The sequence below is a fragment of the Odontesthes bonariensis genome, chromosome 15 (assembly GCF_027942865.1).
Source record: "Odontesthes bonariensis isolate fOdoBon6 chromosome 15, fOdoBon6.hap1, whole genome shotgun sequence".
Lineage (NCBI taxonomy): Eukaryota > Metazoa > Chordata > Actinopteri > Atheriniformes > Atherinopsidae > Odontesthes > Odontesthes bonariensis.
In genome coordinates, this window is record NC_134520.1 from 3,579,269 (window position 1) to 3,599,865 (window position 20,597).

The 20,597-nt window shown below is 44.1% G+C and overlaps 1 protein-coding gene across 2 annotated transcripts in view; it reads left to right on the forward strand.

Annotated features, from left to right (window-relative positions):
• lnx1 (ligand of numb-protein X 1) overlaps positions 1 to 19,374 on the forward strand; it is a 34,324-nt gene extending 14,950 nt beyond the window's left edge. For both annotated transcript variants that reach the window (XM_075484700.1, XM_075484701.1), the window contains 9 exons: positions 5,296 to 5,543; positions 6,920 to 7,075; positions 8,929 to 9,137; positions 9,233 to 9,655; positions 10,449 to 10,583; positions 14,004 to 14,181; positions 17,239 to 17,485; positions 18,043 to 18,201; positions 18,354 to 19,374. In XM_075484700.1, the coding sequence (XP_075340815.1) occupies positions 5,296 to 5,543; positions 6,920 to 7,075; positions 8,929 to 9,137; positions 9,233 to 9,655; positions 10,449 to 10,583; positions 14,004 to 14,181; positions 17,239 to 17,485; positions 18,043 to 18,201; positions 18,354 to 18,489 (1,891 nt within the window). In that variant the 3' untranslated portion in view covers positions 18,490 to 19,374. The remainder of the gene's footprint in view (positions 1 to 5,295; positions 5,544 to 6,919; positions 7,076 to 8,928; positions 9,138 to 9,232; positions 9,656 to 10,448; positions 10,584 to 14,003; positions 14,182 to 17,238; positions 17,486 to 18,042; positions 18,202 to 18,353) is intronic.
• Positions 19,375 to 20,597: the final 1,223 nt, after the last annotated feature.

Here is a 20,597-nt window from a genome sequence, read left to right on the forward strand (position 1 = left end):
TGTCTGCAGCAGGTTAATCTGTAGAAAGGGTTCCATATGAGAGGCCTGGCAACCACCAGACTGTAATTGACAGCAGAGAGGAGAGCAGTGCAGAGCTAATCTCTCACGTGAACAGTGTCCCAGTCAATGCCAGGGCTTTAGGTTGGGCTGACCAGTGCTGGCTGTGGTTCAGGCATTTGTACCATGGCACGCGGAGGGAGAGTAACCAGGACACTGCCAAGGGCTTGTGTGGCATAAAGAGAGAAATATAGGCGAAAAGGTGCCAAGAGCTATGGGAGGCAGCAGCCTTGTGGGGATTCTCTATGATCATGCACTGTATAGTATATAGGGGATTACAGTTGGAGCTGATGGCACTTGACCGAGAGGAATGAACTCTTACTACAAGACTGAAGGATAGGAAAGCAGCTACAGTTGAGGCGGACATATATAGGATGCATTAGTACACTTAGATCCAGCTCAGGGCAGCGCGGAGTGAATCAGTTCTAGTACTTCCTCTGCTCTTCTTCAGGTAGAGATTGCCCTCTTGGTGGAAACCAGACAGATACAGTAACTGCTGCATAAATATTCTTCCAGCCCGATCATGGGGTCAGGGCTCAAATGATGATCACACATATTGATTGGTCAGATAACGCATGACTCAGAGTTTGGGCCGCCTCGAACTGGCTGACTCAACTGACATGCTTGCTGGGAGGCTCGTGCTCCTCGGCACAGGTAAACACTCGGATGCATTAAGCATGCCAGAACTGCACAGCCCTTTTCTCACTGGACAGGAGCATAATGGAAAATTAAAACGCAATGGCTTATCTGCTGCTCCATGTTCCCTTTTGTTTTCATTCATCTTCAAAGGTGCTCAGGAGTTACAACCAGCAGACCCCTATGCCCTACTTGAATTTAGCAGCTCTGTCTCAGGAAAGCTGTCCTCACTGAATGTCACCTCACCCCATCCTCATGCAGCAGATGGGATTACCCCTCAAAGCAGGCGGATCCAGTCAACACACCAGCGCATCCCCTGATTAACACTCCTCTCGTTCATCATTAACTGGATTACTCTGCCTTTATGCCGCTCTCCTCCCTCTTGCACTATTTATCTATCATTCTGTCTATACTCTCCAAATCAAACTTAACTTTATGTCTTTGGCATGTGGCCCTTGTGTGTGGAAAGGGGGTAATTGATATACTAATCTAATAGACAAAAAATATTTAATTCAAGCCTTTATCAACTTAAATTGAATTATTGGCCACCATCACTTCCCAAACTGTGGGTCTGTGGGTGTTACGGCCACAGTTGCTTTCCCAGACCCTGTAATTTTTTTTGTTGAAATCGTGGCAATTGCTTAAAACTATCTTTTTAAGTTAACTTAGCTGCAGGCACAAGCATATCTCTGGTCTCTAAAATGACTAAGAAGGGGATATATCACCAACTGTGTCTGTGCGTTTCCACATTCATTAGTGTTCTAAGAATACACTCAGCACATGTTGTCACAAATAAACCCTCCACATACACACTCGCTGTATTCCTGCAGGTTACCTTCAGGATCGTTGTGTTACCAGAAACACTTCTCTTTTCTGTCTCGCATGACAGGTGTTGCTGGGATTTTTTTTCAAGAGCAACAGAAAGTAACCTGGAACAGGTGCTTGCTGCTACTTTCATTTTCATAAAGTAGCGAGATGAGAAAGGGTCACACGGAGGTTGTGCCCTAACAGACAAAAAATGAGCTTGTGCATAAACAATTATTTAGAATTCCCCCAAAAATGCTTTTTTTTATGCCAACACTTGTGAAAATATACAGTAAAAATGACGTCAATTTCTTTATCTGACTGCCTGACCTGGAATTACTACCTTAGTGGGAGTAATTTGCACTTTACGGGGAGTGTGGCCCAACACGACTGTCCGTGGCGGCCAGGGAGCAGGGAGAGTATTTGGGTTAGGAAGGATAATCCACTCACCCCTAAAGAGGATTGGAAAATATCACGGGCTTTGATGAGTTGTGAGCTGGTGTTTATATCACATCACAAGAACAGGGCTGTTTGTGTTGCAGCCAGCATGCTTCAGCGCGACCACAGAGTCCCCGAAAGCATTATGGGTGATTGTTATTGTACAGGAGAGAGCAGCGGAAGAAGGAGGAGGAGATGGGGGGAGTATAAGGTAACAAGGGAGGATGTGCGCCTGTCGGTGCTCTTTATCACACCACAGATCCTTGGGTTTAGAGAGATGATGTGATAACTGAGGCTTGCTGAGACAAGGCTACAGCAGTGCTAATGAGCCCCCTCTAAGCTTGGTGATCATCCCCTGAAAAAAGGCGCATTAGAATAGCTTTGCCTAAGCACTCAAAGTTCCATCATTATGTACAAAAGAATATTTGTTGATAGGATATGGAAGACTTGGGGGGGAATACTGGTATTTTTTATCTTTCTGGTGCACAAACTTAACTGGCACACTCACCTTGGCTTTTAAGGCTCTAGGTCTAGGACAACCATGATTAGAAAGACGAGGACTTTCTGTCATGTTTTCCTGCCTTTAATCCCTCCAAACAGTGCAGACTTAGGCTGTAGCATTTAGCCTCAGGCCCTTAAACTCTATGACTATAGCCTTAAGGCAACCTATAGAGTATTCCCCAGTGGAAGAAGGTTGTATTCAATGGGAGACAGGTTTGATAAACCAGCCACACACTAAACAATAGCAGGTTTCACTGTCTCATAGACCCTGTGTTGCTATAGCCTCTTTGTTTTTTAGACCTAAGAAAAGTAGAACTTGTCTCGCTTGTTCCCCCTGGTGCAACATCTCTAATAGATCCAAGCTCTAGAATCACAAGCCCAAAAAATCTTCTAGTCACAAGTTCCAAATTTGTGTGCAGTGTGCTTTCATTAATATGTGCTTTTAAGATTTGGATGCTCTGTAATAAATGTACAGTATAAAGCTGAATGAACCTTATTGTAACAGCATTTGTCCTTCACTGCTGTCTGATAGTGGTTTTCCATTTTCCACTGAACATGGTGAAACAGAGGAATGTTGTCTTAAGTTTTCAGTTCCATGCAGTCAGCATGACTGGTAGTCTCACACAAAATCCTGTCAAAACTGTGTGTGTGTGTGTGTGTGTGTCATAAAGAGAGGAAATGTTACAGAAACTACAGAATAAACAGGGCTGCTACCTGAGGCTTCAGTAGAGTGAATCTATATGTAAATGAAGATGTTGACTGCAACTGGGATGAATTTATGTTAAGGAGGACACTTGCCGGGTGTCGGCATTTTTGATTCACATTTAGAAGACATGAATAAGAAAAAAATAAGAAAAAAAATATTGTTTGGCCTGGCAAAGATTAAGATGACATGACTCACCAGCTGGCAACACCTCACAACCTGTCTCTTTAAACCAGTCAGTTGAAAAGTCTGAATTGCACTTTTTGTGTGGCTTTTTAAAAGGTTGCTTCAGATTTGCTTCTCCAGTGAATGCTGTTACAGAAAGACAAGCTGACAATTAGCAAACGATAAGCAATAAAGCGAGCAGACACTGGAATCTGTTGGGGTTTTAGATTCTAATAAAAAACGTCTTTATCTTGAAGTAATTCTATGTTATTTAATTGAAAGTCCTAAGCTTTTTTGTATGTAGCTAGCATCTTTCACTTATCTTGTCGGTGAAAAGCAAGGCCAAAGAGGTGAAGGGAGCAATGGATGATTCACTGATCAACCAGCAGCACAAGAAAAGCTAACATATGCTCATGTGCTTTGAGCTGTGTGTTCAACTTTAATTCTTCTAATTGACAATACTGCAAGACTACAGCTCTGCCCTCTCCTATGCAGTTGATTGAAATACTGCTATATGCAACCGCTTCACTATAAGATAAGTGACATGTTGCCGCATGGACATGCTTGGTAGCATTCAATTTACTTACTGAATGAACGTGAATAACTCACAACAGCTGTGCCCACGCACAGGTATACTGGTGCCGTGTATCACAGTGTCACAGTGAGTGAGATCAATAGGTACTTGAGTTTTCTGTTGCTTACCTGCCTGGGAGCCTGACTCGTGGCTAGAAGTGAGATGTAGAACCCTCTTCTGGATGAAATGATTTTCCTTGTGAGATATGGACAGAGTGCATGACCCGTTTAGACAGCTCTGTAATTGAGACAAAATGCTACTTCTGGTGGTGTGGTGCCCTATGGGGCTGATAGCCTCCTTGGACTCAGTTGGCTCACCAGTGTGTAATCTGTTTTCTTTTGGAACTCCGCATTGATTTCAACCACTTTTTACCAAACCCGTCTTTTTTTTTGGCCTAAAAAAAAAACCTCAAAGCACAGGAGAATAAATGCAGCTTCTCCTGTGTTTTTCTGAGCTACTGTTGAAGCGAAACCTGGGTCAGATCCAGCTCATTAAAACCCAGTTAATGTTTGTGCTGATGGGTCCGCAGAGACAACCAGAGAGACAAGCCAGAGTTATTCCTGCCTCTGATGAAGCCTTTATGCCTCACAGATGGAGGAACATTTTCCAGCAATACAATACTCTACTCTGAAGGGATATATCTGATGTGCATTCCCAGTTTAAAATTGTTTGTGTCAAAGGGCTTTTATGGCTTGTAGCATAATATGTGCATGAGCGTGTCTTTGTGCATGAGAGAGAAACTGAGGAAATGTGCTGTGGTTGCGCTGTTGTTGACAGCCACAAGACATCTGGAACTTAGGAATTAGATTTGTTGTTGAGAAAAACAACAATCAAAGGATTTCTGTTTTATATTCAGAAATAGTGTCAGCTCCCCACCCTCTCTGCAACAGTAAGTTTTTTTTTCCATTTGTATTCAATCAACCATCAGTGATGCTCACTCTCAGTGCCACAGAGACAACCCAGCCTACATGCAGTTACAGAAGCTGTCATCAGGATGGTGTACAAGCAACCAAATCCGTTTTTTTCCCTTTCTTTACGAGAGGAAAAATGCTTTTCCTGGTATATCCTTCGAGTTGCCGTGTGAATTATAAGAGAGAGAGCCAGATAATGTGTCCTGCCACAACTTTTGTGGTTTGTTATACAGGCTGTGTGGTCTCATAGAGCGCTTCAGTCTGAGCGTTAAGGTCAGATAAACGGTCTTTGTGTGCTGAATTCTGCTCACATCACTGTTGAGAATCTGACCTTTTCAATAAATGTTAACATAATTCTGTTTACTCTCACTGTGACACCCTCAACATGTGGTTCATTATTTGAGCATGCTACAGCACATCACCAGTCTCACTATGTGATCGCCATGTCCAGTATCAATTGCATGCAGTCTATGATTTTGCAACCTTCTGTTTTTCCATGTGTGCAGGTGTAAAGGCGCCTCTCACTATGGGCTCTCAGCAGACAGGAAGCGACGTTCGCAAGAAGGCGAGTGCACTGACAGCACGTCAGAGCTCACCATCGCCACGCTGCCCAATGACGGCCCCACTTCTGCCGCCGTGGCCCTCCTGTCAGACGAACCCGGTCTGGTCAACCCCGCCTTCGACCCCAGCATGGAGGACAACAGTCAGTCAGGCAGCATGACCAGCCTGGCAGCTCGCAGCAGCAGCAAAAAGAGTGAGTGTGAGTGGTAGAACGGGTGTTTGTGGCTGGTCATGCTCAGTCCTGCATGACGTTGCTCTGAAGTCAACTGGAAGAAGTAGAAATGCTAGAATGACAGACTAAAAAAATCAATAGACATCCCCTGTCAGATTGTCAAAACTGGATACCAGTGATATACATCCAAGTATTTATTTTAAATTCGATCTCGAATGCATTCTTTGTTGGGCTTAATGGCCTCTGATAGAAATCCTATTAACAAATTAGCTCTACTTCTCTTTTTTCTGCAACGATCCATAAAATCTGGAAAACAGTAGACAAACAAAGAGAGAAAGTCACAAAGAGGGAAGGCTCAGTGCAGTCAAGGAGAGCTAGTATGAGAGCCAGGTTAAGTATGGCTGGTGCAAATTTGCAATAACGCCCTATGGCGTGATCGAAGCTCTCCCTACATTTCCCCCACCTGTGAAACCAGGAAGCAGTCACGAGTGTTCCACTTTTCCTCGCAAAGTAAACACTCAGGACACCAAATGAAGCTGCACCAGCACTTTATGCTCAGCCGGCTGAGCACCCACCACCATGAGCGCCACTACTGCTGAACAAGCTGTCAGCTCCAGCAGCCGCTGGCGCTTTTTAAAGAATAATGTGGCTGTCAGGAGCCCTTGCATCTCTCTGGGCCCGCAGAGGGAGGGAGTGGCGCTGCAGAGGCTGGCTGCCCCATGCCTGGAGCAGCCAAGCATGGGGCAGGTTCCTCAGCACTGCGTCCTCTTGTTGTCCCAAAAGCAAACTATCAGGGAAGAGTTTCTCTCTGGAAAGCTCTGATTTGGATATGTCCACAGTGCGTTACATCACTGCTGCAGTTGTGTAATCATGTTACTATACTCAGGCACTCAGATTGAGTTAATTAATTAAAGAGCCACCTGTTGACAGCAGCTCCCCCATGCATAGAAAAGATGCATTATACGAACTCGCTGAAAGTTTCTCAGCAAATATAAGCGAGCCTGAAAGGGAAAAAGAGAAAAGGTCTCGTTATTTATTTCTGTGAGACCTCTGCTGTGACACATGGGAGTTCCAATGCAATTTATCCAGCAAAGAAAACTCACCTCATGTCAGATTTTGCCTTAAAGGTGCAACGCAGCGGGAGTAGTGGGACATCTGTGGAGTAATTCTACTGTTAGCTATCTTCACAAACAAGTGGAAATTGCTTTACAAAAACTTGAAAGTATATTGAAGTTTATAGTGTTTCAGCTTTCCATCAGTGACTTTTGCAACATGTGAATACAGGTCTTTTCTGAGGAGGCTTGGGATTGGCTGTGAAGAGCCAGACTCAGACATGTCTGGGCATGTTGAAAGTGAGGTAATTTATAAAGGGCCCGTTTTCCTCCTTTCCTTTGCAGTCAGAAATTTTGACCGTTCTTCAGTGAGGAGCCGCTCCTTCAGGAGGTTGAACCGGGCTTTCAGTGTCCTGCGGAGGACCAAGAGTGGCAACGCAGTCAGCAATGAGACCTCTGAGGAGAGAGACAATGCCAGGAATTCCAGTGTGCCACAGGAAGGTACGGATCAAAGCTCTTACATCCATCTCTTTGACAGTATAAGGTCTCTGATGAGAGCTCCGCAGAGAGTTCGACATCTTTGTTTCCCAAATGTGTATTTTTGGGATGTTCCCTCAGCTGTACGAGGAAGTTGACATGGCTCACAGTGTATCAGCAGCATATGTTTATTTAATAATTCAGCTGTAGATTGCAGATTGCATAACTCTACTGGTGCATCACTACAGACAGATCAGAAGGGAGAGTGGCAGCCTGAGGGACTTTGGATAGTGAAGGGATACCAGAGGTCGCTGGAGATGAGCCCGATGACATTCCCCCTCGCTGCTCCCCCTCTCCTCTTGTATCTAATCGCTCTCCACTCAGTCTTCCCCCTCTTTATCTACATGCTGAGTATCCCTGTGTCTATTCATCTCCACCTCTTCACCTTCAGGCTTGCATCAACTTGATGAAGCAGTCTGCAGGGAGAGCACTATTCTTGACATGCAGATCCATAAGATGCTATATGTTAAAAAAAATGTATACCAGTCATTTTCACTGCACAAGTGAACAATGGCAAAGTGGAGAAAGTAGAGTCAACCGGTTGGGTCTAAGATACTCTTAAAACTGACGTCATAATGCAAGTCTATGTTCTAAAAAATTACGACACAACCATGATAGACTATTATGTCAAGTTCTAGCTGCACTGTGATAGAAGACGAGAAGGAACGTGGTGTTGCGTAAGAATGAAGGATGACAAATGATCGGGGAGTAGATTATTCTCAGAGGCCATCACTGAGGAGGCTGAAAGAATAGATTAAATATTCATTGCCTGTCACTAGAGAGACAAAGATAGACAGGAAGAATGGAAGAGTGAAGTACAGAAAGAGGGGGTGGATACAGAAAATAATGATAAAAAAAGAAAGCTAAGGAAATGAAGAAGTAAATCTAGGGATTATAATACCTCCACTGTTTGGAGAAGTGGATAAAAAAAACGAGAGAAATGACAGGATGAAGTGAGAAAGATTGAAAGGGTGTGCAGTGGCTAGAAAGAAAGGTTACATAAGAGCTGCAGGTTTCTGTTAGTGTGCTCTCCACCCTTCACCCGCAGCAATCTGCTGCAATAAAGACAAAATGTTGACTTTGAAATGGGGGAAGTGCTGCGCTGAGTTGAAGCAGCCGAGAAATGCAGAGGGGGACAGCCACAGAAGATCCTCCCCCCACTTCAACCAGGTCCAGTCCAGAATGATTGTGTTGTTGAATGGAATTCACCACTGTATGTGAGGGGAACTTGTACAGTAGGAAGAGATTAAACTAGGAAAAGAGTCTCCAATGAGGTGTGTATTGAAAGGACAAGAAAATACAAACTGAACACTCTGAAATCACGCTTTTGGGACGTCCTTTGAGTCCCCTTGGTTGATCTATTTTAGATATATTTTGATATCAAGAAAAACTAAAACATCAGTATTTTGAGTTAACATCTCCATGGTACAGAGGTTGGACTAAATGTGTGTTGAAACCTTTCGAGCATCCCCACCCAAGTCATTACCCGGTGGAAATTTGGAAATGGAGGGTTTTCCCAAGCATATTTGCTACAGATGTACTACATGTGACTAATGATACAAACATCGAACAGGATTAATCAGCCAAAGACATTTTCCCTCTTGCCTTGTACAAGTTTGTTTTAGTAACCTGAGGGAGTAGAGACAGCTGGTTCCACTGCTGAACCTCTCCACCACGGCCTGCAACACTTTGTCCCTTGATGCGCCTCTTTCCCCACTTCCTCTCCTGTTTTATCTGGATGTTTCTCAAGTTTCTGGTCATTGAGCAGTTGAACTAAAGTCAGCCTTTTTTTTCTTCTCCCCCATCCTCTCCCTCAGTGCTGGCTCTTCCTCAGCTGCATCACCTGATCCCTGATGGTGAAGTAACCAGTATTAAAATCACACGGGTGGATCCCTCAGATCCGTTGGCCATCAGCATTGTTGGCGGCAATGAGACTCCTCTGGTCCGTATCCTCATCCAGGATATCTACAGGGAGGGTGTCATTGCCCGGGATGGGCGCCTGTTGCCTGGGGATATGATCCTGAAGGTAAGACAAAATAATAATAACAATTTTCACAAAACAATAAGAAATAAGTCAAGTTATAAATCCCCTTTTGAACAACTTGTCTGTTTCCCTCTCAGGTAAATGGCATCGACATCAGCAACGTACCTCACTGCTTTGCAGTGGCGACCTTAAAACAGCCCTGCCAGCTGCTCAGGTTAACTGTCCTCCGAGAACAGCGCCACCGCTACCGCTCTCATGGCCACCCACACAGCCACGTGCATGGCCATGACATCGCCGGGGGCCACCAATCTCACGGCCTACCCCACCATCCCTTGAGAGATGACAGCATCCACGTGGTCCTGAATAAAAGCACTCCAGAGGAACAGCTGGGCATTAAGCTCGTGCGGCGGCCTGAGGAGCACGGCGTCTATATCTTTCATCTGCTGGAGGGCGGCCTGGCGGCACGGGACGGACAGTTGTGTGTGGGTGACCGCGTGCTGGCCATCAACGGGCACGATCTCCGTTACGGGGCGCCTGAGCACGCCGCTCTGCTTATTCAGGTCAGTCAGCAGGGGATACAAGAAAGGGAGCAAGCGTTAGTATTATACAGAAAGTTCACAGTTGTGACAAATTTGACCAAATGCTGTTACAGACCACAAACAACTGTGCTCTGCTCTTGCCCTCCTTCCCTGAGGTATTAAAGATAATTGTGGTGATTCAAGCTAATTGTGTTGTGCTGTGCTGTTGTGTCTGCGCTCACTGCAGTTAATGGTGTTTAATTGTGGTGACTCCCTGATGGACCGGGCCATGCGGCTGCTTCTGGTTCCTGGTTGATGCCAGTCAGTGATGGCGTGCGTTTGGTTAATGGTGGTTAATTGCCGTCTGTTTGCGGCTGACTGTGCTGGGTCTCAGGGTTCAGAGTTCCTGTCTGAGCAGTCTGACTCTGGCTTTTCGGGGTCTCTGTGGAGCCAAAATGGCCCTCTCAGAACATCCACTTTCTATCAGAGATTAAGAGCTGGCAGGGAAGAAATTAAATTAGTCCAATCAAGGCAATAATGGGCTGAACTGGCTCAGCGCTGTACTAGACAGACCAGAGGAAATCTCACAGGAATGAAAGCAGAGAGAGCGACGCAGCCATCCAATCTTTGTGGCTCTGAGACCACTTGCACTCAAATGTGTGAATGAGTGTAGCCGGACCAGCAGCACAGTAGGAGTGAGATTCACAGGCGGGAGAGAATAATATTGTACTATTTTGAGATTGTTCGACAAAATAAGAAAACAAATGTTCCTTCTATTTACACACTCATTTTCGGATCATGTCACAACTTGTCTGATTACCGTTGTTTCTCTTAGGCGAGCGAGCAGCGTGTCCACTTCATAGTTTCTCGTCAGATCTGCCTGCCAACCCCAGACATTCTCCAAGAAGCTCCGTGGGGCATGGATGGTCCCCCACCATATTCCCCTGTGGACATAGAGCAAACACTGCTGGTGAGCTGCACGCACTGATACACAAGAGACATGAACAGCACTAAAACACAGAGAGCAGCTTTGTTCCTCTGTGTCCCCTTCCCGTGATGAATATTTCCTTTCAGGTGCAAATGACCCATGGAGGTATTATTCTCCCATCAAAGCTGAGCATGTCATTCAAGCAATGCAGCAGGAGAGTCCTGTCCTCTTAGGGGGTCGTATCAGTCATCTTTTTTTTTCACCACATGGAAAGCATTGTCACACCCCATAGGATTTAATTCACTTCCACCACCTGACCCAAAAGATTATTTTTACTGAAAGTTGGAAGAAATGCTACAGCTTCGAGTGGTATTTCGATTTCATAGGTGTGATATGAGTCTCCTTCATGAAATGTAAATTTGTTAGAAAAATCGAAGGTAAATTGATCCAAATATAAGAAAAAGTCATTATTAATCGAATAATATGTCTACTCACGCCATAGGTGAAGAAGATGAAACCACTCTGGGGACCGTTTGCAGTGCACTGTTTGCTGCTGTACACCTCCACACAAATACTACATTGTTGTTGATCATAAAATCAAAGCATTTTAAAAGCAGTTTTCCTTGATCTAAAAAAGGTCAAAATTGTGAAAAAACAACTTTTTAAAAAGAGCAGGGGTCATACCAAAAGTTTAGTTTGCACTACGAGAGATTTCAAGCCTGATTTTCACGTCACAGAGAAATGACTCAGATCTCGGACAAATAAGCGATTAAATCAGTGGTCACCAATCGCCAGGTGTGAATGTTTGAAAGGCGTCATTTGTGAGCCTTGCAGAAATTCCCCAGTCTCTGACAGAATATCTGGCATGTTTAATATTTCTGGGGAGTCGTCGGGGAAGAAGTTGTTGAGTTAGAAGACACAGGGTCAGGGGGCACAGCAGGGCAAAACCTGGAAAAGGAAAATAACAAACAATCATGCAGCAGAGATGATGGAGAGCATGTTGAAGAAAATATGGTGTGCTCCGTAAACTCAGTCGAATTCAGATAAATGTGGGTGAGAACACCCATGCCTTTTTGGCGCTTCTGGCGTGCAAAATCATAACAGACTCGATAAGGAGAAGCCGTGTAGAGAAACTACCAGTTCTCTTCGACAACCAAGTGAGCAAAACCGATTCAATCGCCAGAAGCAACTTGTATCGTGTATAGCGTTGTGTTAATGACGAGAGAGACTTGTTTACACGACAGTTGGAACTCCAGGATAAAGATTAGTTGGTTATTGATATGAAATCTGAAAAGTCTTGCACTATATTATTACCCCCTGTATCAGATCAGTTGCATAGCATTAATACAAGAGGAACATGTTGTGTTGTATGAACAGTGCAAGATCTAATGACGCTGAAAGTGTTGCAGTTTGAACTTGGCTTTAAATGGATAGTTCGCCTCTTTTGACATGAAGCTGTATGACATCCCGTACTAGCAATATTGTTTATGAACATTTTCTTACCCCCCACTACGTACTGTGAGCCGAGTTCCAGTCTCGTTTTGGTGTTGACAAAGGTAGTCCGGCTAGTTGGCTGGGGCCACAAAAATAAAGTGTTTTGCTTCTCAAAACAATATGCGTTCAAGAGAGTAATACATTTGCATCACAAAATCGTTTTCCAGGAAAAAGTCAGACCTCACAATCGCTTGGCGCTATTTCCTCTCCCATCGTATCACTGCGTGCTGTGTAGGCCGTGCTGACCGAAGTGCAGACCGAGCAGTAAACACCGTAACAGGTGCGGCTGTCGGCAAGTGGCAGCACACAGTGATGAGAAGGGAGAGGAAATAGCGCCAAGCGATTGTGAGGTCTGACTTTTTCCTGGAAAACGATTTTGTGATGCAAATGTATTACTCTCTTGAACGCATATTGTTTTGAGAAGCAAAACGCTTTATTTTTGTGGCCCCAGCCCACTAGCCGGACTACCTTTGTCAACGCCAAAACGAGGCTGGAACTCGGCTCACAGCACGCAGTGGGGGGTAAGAAAATGTTCATAAACGATATTGCTAGTATGGGATGTCATACAGCTTCATGTCAAAAGAGGCGAACTATCCCTTTAAGCAGGGACATATTCCCTGTGCCCCACTCCCATAAATGACTCCCCTGCAGGGCTCTCGGTTCTCAAGCGTTGAGTGTAAGACCCATGCAATTAATGCTTTTCACACTCTCGCCATACATCCATTACCACACACAGGGAAAAACTACATCACGACTGATGGTGTCGCCATGTAAAAAAGAGGACACTAACACCAGCAGTGTTGCTATCTGGGCAGTTTCATCACCAGATTTAGGATTCTTTTCAGACCCCTTAGCATTAGCTTTTAGAACAAACGTCCCCAGAACTGCCCTACACCTTTCTCTAGCCCTTTTCACATATCATTTGCAGCTTAATGGCAGAGAAAGCCATCCTTGTTAACTGGACGCTGCACCTCCGAGTAATTTACACATCGTCCTCCTGTCAGGTTCAGTCCCACATCAGCGTGCGCACACTAACCCCTAACCCCGCCCCTGCTGACATATCTTGAGCCTAGCTTCCATGGCTTAATAGTAAATAATGCACTGTAGTCAACAGCCTGTTAGCTTAGCCTAGCATAAAGATCTCTGCCCTCAGATGATGATAAAACCTCTAAAGCTTCATAGAGCCACCACGTAGGAGATTAGAACTCATGACTCACTCACAGTGTTGTGAGTGGGAAGGCACTGAATATGGGCAGTTTTAACACAGCTCGAGTCAGCACTGTGGCCTCAGGTCAGTAACGTGACTGCAAGTGATCTGTGAGCACAGCAGAAATGTGTGAATGCAGCACATTAGCGACGCAGCACAGGCTCCATCCCATCAACCTCAATGTGTCCATGTGTTATTCATTACTACACAGCTTTCCCCCATCTGACTCAGAAACACGCTCGCCATAAATAAAGTCTCACTCACTTCATCCCACACACACTGCCTCATTCGCTGCACCAAATGGCGCATCATGACATCTATGAATATATAATTTTCTCTATACCGACCAAGAAAAAGGAGGTACTTTAGGTGCCTGATGTGCACGCAACTTATCGCCCATATATTATACTCACCAGTTATGCTAATGAGGTCATTCATCAATTAGCTATCAGCAATGAGTGCGTATTGGTTCTTGTTCCCATGGCACAGCATGGGTGGCACTCTTGTTACTTCTTCCACCCTTATCGCAAGTCTCAAAGAAAATAGTCATTATTATAATGCAAATGTGATCCTCTAAAATTTAATTAGACCGTGTAGTACATAGAAGGTGCCCTTGGTGTGAGTCTACAACATGTTTTGAGTCATTGTGTTTATAAGAATGTAGATACACAAAGAGAGAAGCTCAAGATGCCACAATGACCGAGTGGCAGTATACCCTCGCATTAACTGTTTTCATTGTCTGCCTTCTATCCTCTGTAAAGGACTCTTGTCAGAAGCCTGCTTGCTATGAGAAGACAGTTACTCTAACTAAGGAGCCATATGACTCCCTGGGTATGACGGTGGCAGGTGGCATGTCCAGCCGAGGGTGGGACCTCCCCATCTATGTCACAAATGTGGACCCCGATGGAGTAGTGGGACAGGAGGGATCGATCCGCAAAGGTAAAATGAGTGTCTAATCAGGTAATCATGTAATCTCTAAATACTACTCTTAATGTTTGCAGCCCATTTCCCAAAAAGTTGGGATACTGTGTTAAATGTAAATAAAAACATCAAACTTTGAAAGGGAGACATTTTACGACTTTGTTAAAGATGTTTGCAACACATCTCGAAACAGTCAGGAAAGGGCCATGTTTACCACTGTGGGGCATCCTGTCTTCTTTTAACAGTATACATCTGGAAACTGTGACCTTTGGGGAGAGGAGTGTTATCCTATTCTTTTCTAAAATAGGACTCTAGCTGCTCAAAAGTCCTGGGTCTTTGATGTCATATAAAGTGCTTTATGATGCACCAAATGTTTTCAGTTGGTGAAAGCTCTGGGCTGCAGGCAGGTCAGTCCGGCACCCGGACTCTTCTGCTATGAAGTGAAGCCATGCTGTTGTAATAAAGACCGCATGTGGTGTAGCGTTGTCTTGCTGAAATGCACAAGACCTTCCCTGAAAAGGATGTTGTCTGGATGGAGCATATGTTGCTGTAAAACCTGTATAGCCTCATTTATTGATATATATGCATAAACACCTTTCAGCATTGATGGCGTCTGTTCGGATGTGCAAATTTTCAGTTGCATACTCTTTTGTCCCGAGGACGTGGGATTGATGATCTCAAAAAGAATTTTAAATTTTAATCTGTCTGGCCATAGTACAGTCTTCCACTTTACCTTGGTCCATTTTTAATGAGCTTTTTTAAATGCAAAGACTTCCGACTGTGTCTCTGGATCATGTTCACATATGGCTTCTTCTTTGCATTACAGAGCTTTAGCCTGTTGTGCTTTGAATATTGAGAGATTTGCATTGGTTTTTTTTTAAGTTTACACAGTGTCCCAACTTTTCTGGAATTTGGGTTGTCATAAGGAGTGTAATGTTCAGTAACTAATTCGTGTTAGTTTTGTTTTGTTTCTATCTTGACAATCTGTAGAAAATGATGGTAGACAGGCTGTCGTGAATGTGCTTTTGGTGATGAACACAGACAAGATGATTTGGCGACACTTGATACTTGTGTTTCATTGTGAAAGTTATTCATTCAACAGCACTTTGCAGATTTGTTCTAACACACACACACACACGAACAATGGGAATCAGCCAAGTCTGAAACGGTGAACACAGAGAGGCATACTAATATCTGGAGGTAAATCAAGCACTCTTGAGATCATATAATGCCGCTGAAGGCTAAAGTGTGGGCGATTTTCACCCCAACTGCTGATTCCAGCGATCCATCTTAAAGGACAAGACCGTTTTTTTGACATTGGGCCCTTGATTTCACATGATGTTCTACTCACCCCTGCTTGTTGTTGGTAATTTGGAGCTGTTCCGAAGATATTCGAGAGGCGTCTGGCTGCTCTCTTGAGATATTCGGCCATGAAACGGTTTCCTATGGGCAACGTTATACAGGCACAAACTATGCTGTTTATAATTTATTAATTACTGTACACTAGCACTGATAACGTGGAGGTGCGTCGCTTACTTAAAAAAATCCGGGTTACTGTAATTTTGATTTTTTTTGTCGTAAAGTGGGTGTTACTGACGTCATCGTCGTGCTACTACCACAGACAGCCCACAGACCTGCTGCCTATTTATTCATTCGGCTAAAATTAAAAATTACAGTAACCCGGATTTTTTTAAGTAAGCGACGCACCTCCACGTTATCAGTGCTAGTGTACAGTAATTAATAAATTATAAACAGCGTAGTTTGTGCCTGTATAACGTTGCCCATAGGAAACCGTTTCATGGCCGAATATCTCAAGAGAGCAGCCAGACGCCTCTCGAATATCTTCGGAACAGCTCCAAATTACCAACAACAAGCAGGGGTGAGTAGAACATCATGTTATAATGTGAAATCAAGGGCCCAATGTCAAAAAAACGGTCTTGTCCTTTAAGGCATAACCATATTAAGACCCTCATTACACTCAGCCCCTCCCCCGTCTCATCCCTCATCTGAAGCTTTGTCTATGAGAGAAGTGAGGGAAACAGTAAAGCCTGGTTTATAGTCGGTAACGCAAGACGCAAAGCAAGACGCAAGAAGAAACGCAAGCCCTTGCGCGGTTGCAAGCCCCCCATTGCGAGCTTGCGTGTGTCACCTCAATTTTCTAAACTTCACGCAAGAAAAGACGCAAGCCTACTACTTGAAAACGACATACTCATCGATCAGACAGCATGCAGAGCGTTTACACACAGTGCACTTCACTCCTGCCCGAGCCGAAATCAGCCAGCCTGAAAAGCTGATTTCGCTTAAGCTATAAACTCTGTAAATATATAACTTTAGCAACATTTGAAACATTTTCAGGCGAGAAAGTAGTCGTTTAGACCCCCAAGGTGTTGAAAATCTGACAAAATACCGGCTATTTACAAGAAGAAGAAGCATGAATCCACTCGAAGAGGTCCTGGCGGTGAATTTCCTTTCATCATAGTAGGCTTGTCATTGAAAAAACCCGCTACTCCACCTACTCTCCTGGCAGTGAATCGCCACGCAGCACACGCAAGCGCCGGCAAAGCTAAATGAAGTATAAACGTCTCGAGCCATTAACATACGCGCAAGAAGAAAGCGCAAGGGCAGTTAAAAGAAGTATAACTCAGCCTTAACATGAAGACTTCATAAAATTGAATTGAGTTAGTTGTCTTGTGTACGGTTCAAAGTGCACATTATTGTATTCATATGGCAAACAGCTGCAGCTGTCTCTGTTTGGATGCTTATGAGACATGTTTGTGTATTGTAATAGAGCATTAATTTACATTTGCATATCCTCTCAGGGCAAATGTGTCCTTTGAGTTGCTTACTAGCAAGCTGGACTGAGCTGTCTATCTTTGCACCACTTTCATCGTTGGGAGGCTTTTTAAAGCACAGGTGGCACTTGGTTTCCATCCTTTTGTGTTCTAGCTGGGAGGTTGATGAATATAAAATAGGCAGATGATGAGTCCATGTCCTGTGATGTCTTTTAAAAAGCTATTATCAGAGCAGAAACCCCACGCAGAGGATGAGCAGTGCTGTCCACTTCTTCCCCTGCAGGTGACATTTTGCTGAATGTGAACGGGGTGGATCTGACGGGGGTGACCCGAGGCGAGGCTGTGGCCAACTTGAAGAACACCTCCTCTCCTGTCGTGCTCAAGGTCTTGGAAATGCGTCCTCCAGAGGAAACCCTGCTAGAGTACCCGCTGCCACCTTGTCTCACACCGTCACCCACAGATAGCACCAAGAGCCCGCTGCCTAATGACGACCACTCCCCACTGTGGGTGTCATGGCTGCAGCTACCCAGGTGAGCCCTGCCTGATGAGTCAGCCTTCACTTTCATATGAATGCTTAGACTTTTTCTGAGCTCTTTCACACAGCTCACACTGGTCCCTCCGACCTCTCCCATCTGGCGCCAACTAAAGTTTCGACAGAGCTAGCTGGGAAGGGAAAACTCATTATACTTTTCTAAATATTCACTTTTAAAATAAAACTTCAGGGAGTGAAAATACGTTTTTCTCATTGTAGCATATTCAATTTGCATGTTATCAGGAGGACAGTGGTGCAGTGACACCAATAAATAATCGCTGCTCCTGTCGATGTAAAATAAGATGAAATTCAAATGCATTTCTCCTATAGCATTGAATTTATAATGAGTTGAAACCAAGTACAGAGTTAACATGGATATGTGGCCTAGACCTGTAAGATGGAATGCAGTTTCCCTCTGGGCCTAAGCTACTGGAATGAGAGAGCTGATTTCAGCAGTATAGCTGCTGCATATGTACTCAGTATAGACATATAGTATTTAACTTGAACATGAAGAGGAGAGATTAGGGTGTTTAATCTCCTTCTTGGCTTATGCAGACATCTCTACTGCTGCAAAGACATCGTCTTACGGCGGAGCACCTCAGGCAGCCTGGGCTTCAGCATCGTGGGTGGTCAGGAGGAGGTCAATTGCAATCAATCCTTTTTTATCCGCTCCATCGTTGAGGGGACACCAGCCTACAATGATGGAAGGATAAGGTACTCAGTCAAAGTATATCACTTGCTTTTGTCCATGACCAGAATGTTTAAGACCAGCTTCAAAGCGGTATATGCAAAGAGTCATGTAAAGCTACAGTATATTGGTACTTGAGTCTTACAGGTGAATATTTTCATTGGTCACCTCTCTGTAGATGTGGAGACATTCTGCTGGAGGTGAACGGGAAAAGTACATGGGGGATGACGCATACAGCGTTGGTTCGCCTTCTGAAGGAGCTTCGGGGCAGAATCACCCTGACCATCGTCTCTTGGCCGGGCAGTCTGCTGTAGCGGTGCTCCAAACCACACAGTACCGCTTTAGTGGCAGTGACCAAGGAAAGTGGAAGGCGGAGCTTTAGACTGGCTGACCACCCTAAGCTCGCTGTGTGGAAGAAGCTTAGAATAGTGCTGTAGCTGTTTGGATACCTCACTTCTGATGGACAGCTGAAACTTTGCCAGGAGTTTGAAAGGGGACAGACATGAGACTGGATTGTTACCAGAAGGTTGACTTGTCCCTCCTGGAATGCTGATCTGGGAGGATCCAGGCCTGAGCCACTTCTAACTAGGATGTTGGGCGTTATCTGTTTAGAGAACATTGTCATTGTCTGGAACAGCATCCAGTGAGTGGGGTGGGAGGATCGAGAGGAGACACAACATGTTGCCAATTCCAGTAGATATATAATAGGATATGCGTTAAGCTGGACTCACATTTCTTTTCGTAAATGTTGGGTGTCTAAAAAAGGTACGATCCAAGCACTTGTAATATGTTTCTTTTGTTTGTTGTATGGCCTTTAAATGTAGGCTTTATTCTGTTTGTACTGACAGTGGTTGTCATCTTCATCTGTTGACCTGAAGACACGTTGCCAAGTAGTAGTCTGTGAGGTTTTTTTTTCTGTTGTCTCAGAAGCTATGGCTAAATTATTAGAACCACTGGCAAGGAAAATATATGAAAAAATAAAGAATCAATGTGTACATACCATGTTAAACATTTTATTAGGTGACATTGTGGAGGCCTTACTAATTTTCTTACTTTTAAGAAAAAAACTGACTTGGATTCTGTTTACCGGTGGATGGCCTGAGGCCGTTCTACTATGGTTCTGTCTGTCACGCTTTGGCCTGTGTAGTATATCTGATGGTACATTTGGTTAAATGATCAATAAAGCTGTTTGAAAAAGAGTTTGATATAAGGCATTCTGGTTAAAAGCACAGTTCACATGAATTCACACAACTACAACACAAAAAAACAAATACAACACATGCATTTAGCCTAAAACAGTGACATAACTTTAGGTTTTCCATTGAAATTACACTCAAACTCTAAGATACGTCGACGACAAATTAATTTTTTTGATGCATATCTTTCTGATGAAATATATTGTAAGATGCCACAGGGCAATCCTTCTCTTTAAATGGGTTGGGTGACTTAAGGTCAGTAAGATTTTAATTTCCTTTCTTGGTCAGCAGAGCTCATCTTGCTGCTCTCGTTGGCGTTCTTCCTTCTCTCGCCCTTTATGCTTGCATCCTTTGTCCCTGTCTTCACAGTCATTCTTCCTACTGCTGCTGCTGCGGAGATAAATGAAAACCAATCTGATAGACAATTCAGATGTAATTTTGTTGTCTCTCGGTGTGTGTAAAAGTGTCTTTGTTAGACCTTTGGGATGTTTTTTGCCGTCCCTTGCTTTTGTCTCTCTGGCTCTTATCTCCACTAAGATGTTTGTGCTCATGCACCATAGACCTCTTGCACTTCTTTTGCTCCTCCCCTCTGAAAAAAAGTCACATGCAGTATGTTATTGCCTTTTTTTTTTGGTTTGGGCGGGGGTAATGTAAAAGATAAAGGGTTACGGTCAACAGGAATGAGGCTGCGTCTTTCCTCAACTATCCACTGGGAGAGAGATAAGTTAGAACTCAAGGAACCAAAACTCTAACCACTGCCCGCTGTGTGCCTACCCTAGCTTTTGTAACCTCCCCGTGGCCGAGAGTCTAGGCCCTGGACTTTAATAAAGAGCCCAACACAAGTGTCACAGCTTGCCCTTTACATTATATCCAAGCAGCTATGCTGCAGTATTCTCTTTGGTGAAACGCTATTATTCACTTTAGGGTGAGCAGCCCTGTGAGACTACAGGACTGACGTGTCGTTATGTCACACCTTCCCCCCTCTCGTATGACCTCTGAAAACAATCATGCAAAAATATGTTCATTATCAGGGACAGTGGAGACACATTTGTTTGAGTGAATACTTGCAGAAAGGAATGCTTCCAACTTCATAAAGCAATTATTTACTTCAACACAACTCAAGTCTCTACATCACATTTTCATTGGTGACACTTTGCTGAGAGGTCTGCAAATAATCAAACAAAATGTTTAATAATTGATAAAAACCGTTCTCATTCTTGCACCAC